Source organism: Oncorhynchus kisutch, linkage group LG7, assembly GCF_002021735.2.
Source record: "Oncorhynchus kisutch isolate 150728-3 linkage group LG7, Okis_V2, whole genome shotgun sequence".
NCBI classification, from domain to species: domain Eukaryota; kingdom Metazoa; phylum Chordata; class Actinopteri; order Salmoniformes; family Salmonidae; genus Oncorhynchus; species Oncorhynchus kisutch.
In genome coordinates this window covers 55,198,389-55,210,504 of record NC_034180.2, presented here as the reverse complement: position 1 = coordinate 55,210,504, position 12,116 = coordinate 55,198,389, and the positions used below count along the sequence as shown (strand labels likewise).

General features: G+C 46.9%; 1 protein-coding gene across 4 annotated transcripts in view; it reads right to left on the bottom strand.

Moving 5' to 3' along the window:
• The window catches only part of LOC109880971 (calpain-3-like), a 39,069-nt gene extending 30,570 nt beyond the window's left edge, over window positions 1–8,499 (bottom strand). For 2 of the 4 annotated variants that reach the window (XM_031829381.1, XM_031829383.1), the window contains exons 1-4: window positions 8,169–8,420; window positions 6,356–6,425; window positions 1,457–1,575; window positions 553–686 (exon numbers count right to left, since the gene is read on the bottom strand). In XM_031829381.1, coding sequence (XP_031685241.1) covers window positions 553–686; window positions 1,457–1,575; window positions 6,356–6,425; window positions 8,169–8,420 — 575 coding nt within the window. Of the gene's footprint in view, window positions 1–552; window positions 687–1,456; window positions 1,576–6,355; window positions 6,426–8,168 lie in introns of all 4 variants that reach the window. The other 2 variants (XM_031829380.1, XM_031829382.1) reach the window with 2 other exon arrangements.
• Between the last annotated feature and the right edge of the window lie 3,617 nt (window positions 8,500–12,116).

The following is a 12,116-nucleotide window of genomic DNA, read 5'->3' as shown; positions in this document are numbered from 1 at the left end:
GAGTGAGGGTTAGGGTTGTGGTTACCGCCCTTCAGCCTGGGGAGGAGGGGGATGGGAGAGTGAGGGTTAGGGTCGTGGTGTTACCACCCTTCAGCCTGGGGATGGGAGAGTGAGGGTTAGGGTTGTGGTGTTACTGCCCTTCAGGGCCTCATAGGAACCGTGAAGCCTGGGGAGGGGGGGTGGGAGAGTGAGGGTTAGGGTCGTGGTGTTACCGCCCTTCAGGACCTCATAGGAACCGTGAATCCTGGGGAGGGGTGATGGGAGAGTGAGGGTTAGGGTTGTGGTTACCGCCCTTCAGCCTGGGGAGGAGGGGGATGGGAGAGTGAGGGTTAGGGTCGTGGTGTTACCACCCTTCAGCCTGGGGAGGGGGGGGGGATGGGAGAGTGAGGGTTAGGGTCGTGAGGTTACCGCCCTTCAGGACCTCATAGGAACCGTGAATCCTGGGGAGGGGTGATGGGAGAGTGAGGGTTAGGGTCGTGGGGTTACCTACTTGGTGTAGGGTTGGGGTTGGGGTTACCTACTTGGTCTAGATTTAGGGTCAGCAGTACATACTTGGCGTAGGCCTTCTCCAGCAGGGCACTCCAGAATTCATTTCTCTCTGCAGACTTGGTGAACACCAGCTGGCTGTTGAAGGTGGGGATGCGGTCGTCAATAACAACGTCAACCCAGTCGCCATAGCGCCAGAACTGGGGGAGAAAGAGTTGTCCCATGCAGTACATGGTTGAGGATTTGACAAGAGAAGATCATCTGTTGCAATCAGGGTTGGGGTTGATTCCATTTAATTTCACACAATTCAGGAAGTAAACTGAAATTCCTATCCCACTTTTTTAAGGAAATTAAAATGAGTTTAATGTGAATTTTGAATAAGTGTACGTCTTGAACTGACTGAATTGAAATGGAACTGTGATTACAGTGTAACATAGTGTAGTATTGAGAGTTGTTTAGACCACAGGAACAAATCTCTAAAAGAGTCTTAGAGCCTCTAACCCTGGCATTAACTAGTAAACTCATTCTAGTTCTGTGCTAGCTTATATAATGTTACTTACCCTACATTATTCATCTCATATGCATACGTATATACTGTACTCTATATCATCGACTGCATCCTTATGTAATTACATGTATCACTGGCCACTTTAACTATGCCACTTTGTTTACATACTCATCTCATATGTATATACTGTACTCGATACCATCTACTGTATCTTGCCTATGCTGCTCTGTACCATCACTCATTCATATATCCTTATGTACATATTCTTTATCTCCTTACACTGTGTAAAGACAGTAGTTTTGGAATTGTTAGTTAGATTACTTGTTGGTTATTACTGCATTGTCGGAACTAGAAGCACAAGCAGTTCGCTACACTCGCATTAACATCTGCTAACCATGTGTATGTGACAAATACATTTGGATTTGATTTGATTTGATTTGCTTTTGATTGGTGGGTTCTGACCTGGAAGTGGAAGATTCCTCCATATCCCTCAGAGAAGCTCTGTTCCTGAGGAACGACCCGGTAGAGAAGCTTCTCATTCAGAGTCAGACAGGCTATAGCAGCCAGCAGCCAGCAGTCACCTAGGAAACACACAGTTAGTTACCAACAGACACACACCTAGGAACACACAGTCAGACAGACACACACCTAGGAACACACAGTCAGACAGACACACACACCTAGGAAACACACAGTTAGTTACCAACAGACACATATACAGATACATTGAGTGTACAAAATATTAACACCTGACCAGGTGAATCCAGGTGAAAGCTATGATTCCTTATTGATGTCACTTGTCCACTTCAGTCAGTGTAGATGAAGGGGAGGAGACACGTTAAAGAAGGATTTTTAAGTCTTAAGACAATTGCGTCATGGATTGTGTATGTATGCCATTGAGAGGGTGAATGAGCAAGACAAAATATTTAACTGCAACGCTGCTGGGTTTTTCACGCTCAACAGTTTCCCGTGTGTATTGAGAATGGTCCACCAGCCAAAGGACATCCAGCCATCTTGACACAACTGTGGGAAGCATTGGAGTCAACATGGACCAACATCCCTGTGGAACGCTTTCAGCACCTTGTAGAGTCCATTTCCTGATGAATTGAGGCTGTTCTGAGGGCAACTTAATTTTAGGAAGGTGTTCCTAATGTTTTGTACAATCACTGTAAACACACACACACGCACACACACAAACCCAATGAACACACAGTCATTCAACAGGCTCAATGGGAGGTTGGTTTCATTCCCCATTGCCACTGGTAAAGGTCCACAACATGTAAAACCGTTGTTATCTAACCCCTGGCAGTGATTGGTTGGAGGTGATGGACGGGAGACCCAATGTTATGTTTTGTTTATTGTTCAACTATTGAGTGGTGACCATCTTTGTTGTCTCCACGTGGGACTTGATAGGGAGAGGCTTTTCTGACACACCGGCTGCACAAATTGATGACTTCTGCTATTTCACGTAGCTGAGAGTCGAGTGGAGATGAATGGATTGGGTTCAGTCAGTCATCCTGATGAGATCTTCCTAGCTAGCTAGTTCAGTCAGTCATCCTGATGAGACCTTCCTAGCTAGCTAGTTCAGTCAGTCATCCTGATGAGCCCTTCCTAGCTAGATAGTTTAGTCAGTCATCCCGGTGAGCCCTTCCCAGCCAGCTAGTTCAGTCAGTCATCTGATGAGCCCTTCCCAGCTAGCTAGTTCAGTCAGTCATCTGATGAGCCCTTCCCAGCTAGCTAGTTCAGTCAGTCATCCTGATGAGCCCTTCCTAGCTAGATAGTTCAGTCAGTCATCTGATGAGCCCTTCCAATCTAGCTAGTCCAGTCAGTCGTCCTGATGAGACCTTCCCAGCTAGCTAGTTTAGTCAGTCGTCCTGATTTTGGGCAACAGGCGAGTCCGTATTTGCCTCTCCCGACTTGATATGTAAAATGCTGATGCAATATTTCCTCCAATATCTTTGTGTTGTTGAGGAACAGTACCCAGTCTCTCACCTCAGTGTTGAGGAACAGTACCCAGTCTCTCACCTCAGTGTTGAGGAACAGTACCCAGTCTCTCACCTCAGTGTTGAGGAACAGTACCCAGTCTCTCACCTCAGTGTTGAGGAACAGTACCCAGTCTCTCACCTCAGTGTTGAGGAACAGTACCCAGTCTCTCACCTCAGTGTTGAGGAACAGTACCCAGTCTCTCACCTCAGTGTTGAGGAACAGTACCCAGTCTCTCACCTCAGTGTTGAGGAACAGTACCCAGTCTCTCACCTCAGTGTTGAGGAACAGTACCCAGTCTCTCACCTCAGTGTTGAGGAACAGTACCCAGTCTCTCACCTCAGTGTTTTCTGACTGCCGCTCCAAACCTGCATGTTGGCTATATGCCCAGTCAGTGAGTTAACCACTGAACAATGGCAGTTAATATTGTTGTCCCAGCCTGTATGGACCTTTGTCCCTCATGGTGACTTTATACAGAGTCTCGACACTGGATGGACGGACAGCTCAACAATGAGAAGTGCTGCTAGCTGGAATCCCTTCCATAGAGCCAGTACAATATAGAGAGGCCACTGGTGGAGAGGTGGAGAGGCCAGCCGTGAGGCTCACAGGGGAGAACTGGGATGTTTTCTGCCCTGAAGAGACAGGTGACCTGAGAGGTATACTATAGAGTATGATCAATATGTTAGCCATCTTTTTTTTTTGAAAGATGAGCTTGAAATGGGCTCGGTCTAATTGATTAAACGACCCAAAAATACATATCTAAGCTCAGCCTTTTTAATGACTAACTCATTGATCCTACTTTGTAGTATTCCCCTCAGGGTTATCATGGTACATAAAACATCAAGCCCTTTCCAACTCGTGAGTCAATACATCGCACACCCTGACCTCTCCAAGGTACCAGTCAATACATCACACACCTGACCTCTCCTCAGTACCAGTCAATACATCACACACCTGACCTCTCCTCAGTACCAGTCATTACATCACACACCTGACCTCTCCTCGGTACCAGTCATTACATCACACACCTGACCTCTCCTCGGTACCAGTCATTACATCACACACCTGACCTCTCCTCAGTACCAGTCAATACATCACACACCTGACCTCTCCTCAGTACCAGCCATTACATCACACAACTGACCTCTCCTCAGTAACAGTAATTACATCACACACCTGACCTCTCCTCAGTACCAGTCATTACATCACACACCTGACCTCTCCTCAGTACCAGCCATTACATCACACACCTGACCTCTCCTCGGTACCAGTCAATACATCACACACCTGACCTTTCCTCAGTACCAGTCATTACATCACACACCTGACCTCTCCTCGGTACCAGTCATTACATCACACACCTGACCTCTCCTCAGTACCAGTCTATACATCACACACCTGACCTCTCCTCAGTACCAGTCAATACATCACACACCTGACCTCTCCTCAGTACCAGCCATTACATCACACACCTGACCTCTCCTAAGTACCAGTCAATACATCACACACCTGACTTCTCCTCAGTACCAGTCAATACATCACACACCTGACCTCTCCTCAGTACCAGCCATTACATCACACACCTGACCTCTCCTCAGTACCAGTCAATACATCACACACCTGACTTCTCCTCAGTACCAGTCAATACATGTGGTGTGGTGTGGTGTGGTGTGGTGTGGTGTGGTGTAGTGTGGTGTGGTGTGGTGTAGTGTGGTGTGGTATAGTGTAGTGTAGTGTAGTGTGGTGTGGTGTGGTGTGGTGTAGTGTAGTGTAGTGTAGTGTAGTGTAGTGTGGTGTGGTGTGGTGTGGTGTGGTGTGGTGTGGTGTGGTGTGGTGTAGTGTAGTGTAGTGTAGTGTGGTGTGGTGTGGTGTAGTGTAGTGTGGTGTAGTGTGGTGTGGTGTAGTGTAGTGTGGTGTAGTGTAGTGTAGTGTGGTGTAGTGTGGTGTGGTGTGGTGTGGTGTAGTGTAGTGTAGTGTGGTGTGGTGTGGTGTAGTGTGGTGTGGTGTAGTGTGGTGTGGGGTAGTGTGGTGTAGTGTGGTGTAGTGTGGTGTGGTGTGGTGTGGTGTAGTGTGGTGTGGTGTGGTGTGGTGTAGTGTGGTGTGGTGTGGTGTGGTGTGGTGTGGTGTAGTGTAGTGTGGTGTGGGGTAGTGTGGTGTAGTGTGGTGTGGTGTAGTGTGGTGTGGTGTAGTGTGGTGTGGTGTGGTGTGGTGTAGTGTGGTGTGGTGTAGTGTAGTGTAGTGTGGTGTGGTGTGGTGTGGTGTAGTGTGGTGTGGTGTAGTGTGGTGTGGTGTAGTGTAGTGTGGTGTGGTGTGGTGTGGTGTAGTGTGGTGTGGTGTAGTGTGGTGTGGTGTAGTGTGGTGTAGTGTGGTGTGGTGTAGTGTGGTGTGGTGTGGGTGTGGTGTGGTGTAGTGTGGTGTGGTGTAGTGTGGTGTGGTGTGGTGTGGTGTAGTGTGGTGTAGTGTGGTGTGGTGTAGTGTGGTGTGGTGTAGTGTGGTGTGGTGTAGTGTGGTGTGGTGTAGTGTAGTGTAGTGTAGTGTGGTGTGGTGTGGTGTAGTGTGGTGTGGTGTGGTGTAGTGTGGTGTGGTGTGGTGTGGTGTGGTGTAGTGTGGTGTAGTGTGGTGTAGTGTGGTGTGGTGTGGTGTAGTGTGGCGTGGTGTGGTGTAGTGTAGTGTGGTGTGGTGTGGTGTAGTGTAGTGTAGTGTGGTGTGGTGTGGTGTAGTGTGGTGTAGTGTGGTGTAGTGTGGTGTAGTGTAGTGTAGTGTGGTGTGGTGTGGTGTAGTGTGGTGTGGTGTGGTGTAGTGTGGTGTAGTGTGGTGTAGTGTAGTGTAGTGTAGTGTGGTGTGGTGTAGTGTAGTGTAGTGTGGTGTGGTGTGGTGTGGTGTGGTGTGGTGTAGTGTAGTGTGGTGTAGTGTGGTGTAGTGTGGTGTGGTGTGGTGTGGTGTGGTGTGGTGTGGTGTAGTGTGGTGTGGTGTAGTGTAGTGTAGTGTGGTGTAGTGTAGTGTGGTGTAGTGTAGTGTAGTGTGGTGTAGTGTAGTGTGGTGTGGTGTGGTGTAGTGTAGTGTAGTGTGGTGTAGTGTAGTGTGGTGTGGTGTGGTGTGGTGTAGTGTAGTGTGGTGTGGTGTAGTGTGGTGTGGTGTGGTGTAGTGTGGTGTGGTGTGGTGTGGTGTAGTGTGGTGTGGTGTAGTGTGGTGTGGTGTGGTGTGGTGTAGTGTGGTGTGGTGTAGTGTGGTGTAGTGTGGTGTAGTGTAGTGTGGTGTGGTGTAGTGTAGTGTGGTGTGGTGTGGTGTGGTGTGGTGTGGTGTAGTGTGGTGTGGTGTGGTGTAGTGTGGTGTGGTGTAGTGTGGTGTAGTGTGGTGTGGGGTAACATTTATATTTACCAAGATCTCCCTGGCAAATGTCTGTCCTGCTGGCTCCGCCCACAATGAACTGAGGGTTCTCACAGATCTCCTGGTGACACAGAAACACACAGACACTTGGATCAGCTGCCTGGGGGGACGTAAGAGGGATATGACTTTGAAATAAACTACTTCACTGCTGTAAGGGAAATATTCAAATCCATACAGTTACATATTACTACATTATTATTGGATGATATTATATTGATATTTGACTACAAGTATCGATTTGTAAATAAATAAGTAATTAATAATAATAGTATATATCACAGGAGGTTGGTGGCACCTTCATTTTGGGAGGACGGGCTCATGGTTAATGGCTGGTGGAATTGTATCAAATACATCAAACATATGGTTTCCACGGTTTCCATGGTTTCCATGGATTCCACGGTTTCCATGGTTTCCATGTGTTTAATGCCATTCCATTTGGTTTGTGTTCCAGACTCTATTATGAGCCGTCCTCCCCTCAGCAGCCTTAATACCTTTTAGAATAAGGCTGTAACGTAACAAAATGTGGGAAAAGTCAAGGGGTCTATATATATATGTATATATATATATACACACATTTTGAGTGTACCAAACATTAGGAACACCTTCCTAATATTGAGTTGCACCCCATGGATGCTGGCCCATGCATCCCACAGTTGTGTCAAATTGGCTGGATGTAATTTGCATGGTGGACCATTCTTGATACACAGGAAAGTGTTTAGCATGAAAAACCCAGCAGCGTTGCAGTTCTTGACACAACCAGTGCGCCTGGCACCTACTACCATACCCCCGTTCAGGCACTTTAATATTTTGTCTTGCCCATTCACCTTCTGAATGGCACACAGACACAATCCATGTCTCTATTGTCTCAATGTTTAAAAATCCTTCCTTTATCCCGTCTCCTCCCCTTCATCTACACTGACTGAAGTGGATTTAACAGATAACATCAATAATGAATCATATCTTTCACCTGGATTCACCTGGTCAGTCTGTATCATGGAAAGAGCAGGTGTTCTTAATGTTTTGTTCAGTCAGTGTATATAATTATGATTATTATTATTATCATTATTTTGCTACTATGGGTAGCGTTAGCATGCGCTAGTTGGCTGTACCTGCGCCAAAACGCTATTTTTAATTCTATAGGTTCTGTTTAAATAGTGAGTCAACATGTTTACAGCACTTCTATTTCCCTGACTGATCAGAACTCATTTTCTCCTGACTCTCTCCTCGTCTCTCTGCAGCAGACATATAGTGAGCAATTTATTTGGAACATCAAATCGCCCCCCAAAAAAATTGCAGTATATATACAGTAGAATCGTGAGAATCGCATTACATATTGTATCGACACCTAAGCATGGTGGTAACATCGTATGGTGAGGTCCCTGGCATCTCTCTACAAACAAATAGATCAACTATACTTCACTAATTCATAGCTTCACATCAACCTTGCCACGAATTGATATAATCAGCCCCCCCCCCCATTTCTGACAGTCCCATGTTTTAAACAACCATGATTCCATCCCATAATGAATGGTGACAAGTACCTCACAGAGGTCCTTAGATTTCTCTGTTCAGAACATGTAGTTCCAGATAAGATTTCACAACATGTTTTGCCATCATGAATCCCTTTTCAAAGCATCTTGTTGTTGACTCGGTAATTGTAGGACATCATCCCACCTCCCACATGCGTTTCCATTCCTTCCCCCTCTTTATTGAATCATCTTCCTCTCCTGTATGTCCCCCCCCCACTCCTCTCCTACCTTGGGTCTCCTCCAGATCCACCCCACTCCCCCCCCTCCTCTCCTACCTTGGGTCTCTTCCAGACGATGTTCTTGACCTTGTTGGACTTGTGTCCCAGCTCCTTGTACCCCAGAGACTCCACGGAGGCTGGGAAGGTGTCATCCTCAAACAGGCACTTCTTGGTGAGGCACTCTTGTTTGAGTGCGGTAAAGTCCTGTCCGCTGAAGCGCAGGGGCTTGCTGAGGGATCCTTCTCCATCTCTTCTCTCTCTCTCCCGGATCAGCCGGTCACAGAAGAAGCCGGACGGTGTATAGGGCATTTTGGATTATTATTTTTTAAACTGCTGGCTTTTGCCACTTCCACTAAAGTCTTACAAGCCTAAAAAACCTTGGCATAAATCCAACAGGGTTGTCTCTGATTGGCTGTGTCGTTGTATGACGTCCCCCTCCCTCTAGGTCATAGACTCTAAAGGTGAAAAAGACTCAACATGCATTCACGTTCCTTTACATTAGCGCGCACACACACACACACACACACACACACACACACACACACACACACACACACACACACACACACACACACACACACACACACACACACACACACACACACACACACACACACACACACAACACACACACACACACACACACACACACACACACACACACACACACACACACACACACACAAAGGTTGTCTCTTTGTTGCACTCCCATTGGTTCCCTGAACAATGCCCAAATGTTCTGTGGCAGTGGTCGTTCTCGTGCCATTCTATTATTGTGTGGCCACACAAAAGGGGTGGTGTGTCGGGCCTCTCCACGGCCCATGTAAAGAGTGGTCAGTAGATGTCCTGCCTCAGCAGAAGGCATTCAGTCCGTTTAGCCCTATTCCATTCTCTCCATGGAGCTCAGTATCCAGCGGTCTCAGCACATCTCCACTACAGCAGCAGGCCTCTCTCTCTCTGAGGTAAACTAACGCTGTGAGAGCAACTTCGCCTCAGTGTTTGATCAGGTACGTTTTAAACAAGGGGACGATATCCTCTAATGATAAAGTCCACAGTCAAAACAGAGCTCAACAGTTGTTCTGTCGTCAGCCATGCTGGATGTCCAGTCTGTCTATGATAGCATTAATTCCGGCTTCTTCTGACGTTGCTATGACGTCAGCCATTTAATAACAAGGTATCACCCCCCTCCTGACCCAGGGTTAAAAGGCACAATGACGAAAACACATGATGAAGCCCATTTCATGTTCCCACAATGACCCCTGACCCTTGACCTCTAAGGGGAAAAGTCAGCACTCTTAAAGTGTTGTTGTAACCTTTAGTTGTCATGTTAAACCACAATGTATTTTCTGCTAATCTTTTCACCTCAGTTTCATTGCTCTTACATTCACTATTGTCACCGTAGTTTAGAATAGTTCACGGCAACACAATAATGCCAGACAAGTTTTGACCTCTAACCACCTTGATCCTGGGGACAGAGGTTGGGTCTTTCAGCTGTTGATCTCAATCATCTCGTGTGGCGTCCACCCAGTATTGATCTCAACTAACAGACAATTACATCACATTCCGGCTAACAGCTGTACAACTAAAACACACTGACAACTCATTCTGAAGCCTTCATTTAATTTAGGATAAAAAACAATTTGTAGAACTAGACTAAAATAAATGTATGTTTTTAAGAATGAAGGACAACAGGACTCATTATCTATGGCATGTCACGCCCTGACCTTAGAGAGACGTTTTATGTCTCTATTTGGTTAGGTCAGGGTGTGATGTGGGGTGGGCATTCTATGTTTTGTTTTCTATGTTTCGTTATTTTCTATGTTTTGGCCAGGGTATGGTTCTCAATCAGGGACAGCTGTCTATCGTTGTCTCTGATTGGGAATCATACTTAGGTACCCCTTTTTCCCCTCCTTCAGTGTGGGTAGTTATCTTTGTTAGTGGCACTATAGCCCTGTTAAGCTTCACGGTTGTGTCTTGTTGGCGTTATTCCAAAAATAAAGAGGAAAATGTTCGCTCACCACGCTGCACCTTGGTCTGCTTCTTTTGACGGCCGTGACATGGCAACTGTATCTGATATAACATAATGTCCTGTATTTTCATATGGAATATTACATTGCCCTAGAATTCATCTGTCCACATAGGATTTCATATTTCAAACTGAACATACTGCAATCCCAAAGTTTAAAACAACAGTGGACAGTTATCAGCTTGCATAGCAAAAATCTGCCATGTTGAAGTTCCTTCAATGACCCGAACAATGCAAACTGCCATTGAGGTAGATTATAACCAACCTGTCATCAATGCATTCTCCTCTAGAGCAACCACAACCTATAGAGGAGTATGACCCCTGACCCCTACATAGGGTTGCAATTTTTTTTTAAACTTCCCCTGTTTTTGAGAAATCCTGTTTGTAAGATTCCTGGAATTATGAGGGAACTAGCAGGAAATCTGGGAATCCTCCAAACAGGACTTCTGGAAAACCAGGGGTATTTTGGGAAAGACACGAGAATGTTGCACCCCTACGTAGGGGTCAGAGCTCCTCTAGGCTGTTGTTGCTGTAGAGGAGATAAAGGAATAATATAATATAGCATACCTGTATACCAGCTATGACTGGCTTTCATCCAAAGCCAATTCCAGGACAGTGAATACATCTGTAGTACGTGTCTGTTGTGATTCCTAGAGGGGGAACTCAACAGTAATTGAATGTGCCAGTCTGTTCAAGCCTTGCGATATCACCGTGGGCAGAGCCTCGTCAAACAGGAACGTCACGGTGACGTCCTCAGACCCAAGACGAGGAGAGAGGTTGACGTGTTGAAGGAAACTATTTGTAAACGATGTTTAAGTGAAGATGTATTTAAACGCTATGATGTTTTTGTGTTGTGTTATGCAGTGAAGTGTAGTCAGGGTAGGCAGTGCTAAACCCCCCCCCCCCCAAAAAAAATGTCATAATGTTTTGTTCGCTAATGTTTTTTTTCTCAATCATTATGGTGAAGCTGGGGGTTGTTGTGGTGAAAATCTCTAAATGTGCTAAAACTTCATCAAAACTTTGCCAGGGTATTCAGGCCTTTCTTGCCATCCATTCAAAGCCATCGAAACCTTGCTGTGCGCAGCCTTTCCTGACTGTCTGTCAGCTAGCAGTGTCAACCACCATGACACCATCTCCCTCACCGCTAGCAGTGTCAACCACCATGACACCATCTCCCTCACCGCTAGCAGTGTCAACCACCATGACACCATCTCCCTCACCGCTAGCAGTGTCAACCACCATGACACCATCTCCCTCACCGCTAGCAGTGTCAACCACCATGACACCATCTCCTTCACTGCTAGCTGACAGACAACCACCATCTCCCTCACCGCTAGCTGACAGACAACCACCATCTCCCTCACCGTTAGGAGTGTCAACCACCATGACACCATCTCCCTCACCGCTAGCAGTGTCAACCACCATGACACCATCTCCCTCACTGCTAGCTGACAGACAACCTCCATCTCCCTCACCGCTAGCTGACAGACAACCACCATCTCCCTCACCGCTAGCTGACAGACAACCACCATCTCCCTCACCGCTAGCTGACAGACAACCTCCATCTCCCTCACCGCTAGCTGACAGACAACCACCATCTCCTTCACTGCTAGCTGACAGACAACCTCCATCTCCCTCACCGCTAGCTGACAGACAACCTCCATCTCCCTCACTGCTAGCTGACAGACAACCACCATCTCCCTCACCGCTAGCTGACAGACAACCACCATCTCCTTCACTGCTAGCTGACAGACAACCTCCATCTCCCTCACCGCTAGCTGACAGACAACCACCATCTCCTTCACCGCTAGCAGTGTCAACCACCATCTCCTTCACCGCTAGCTGACAGACAACCACCATCTCCCTCACTGCTAGCTGACAGACAACCACCATCTCCTTCACCGCTAGCAGTGTCAACCACCATCTCCTTCACCGCTAGCTGACAGACAACCACCATCTCCCTCACCGCTAGCTGACAG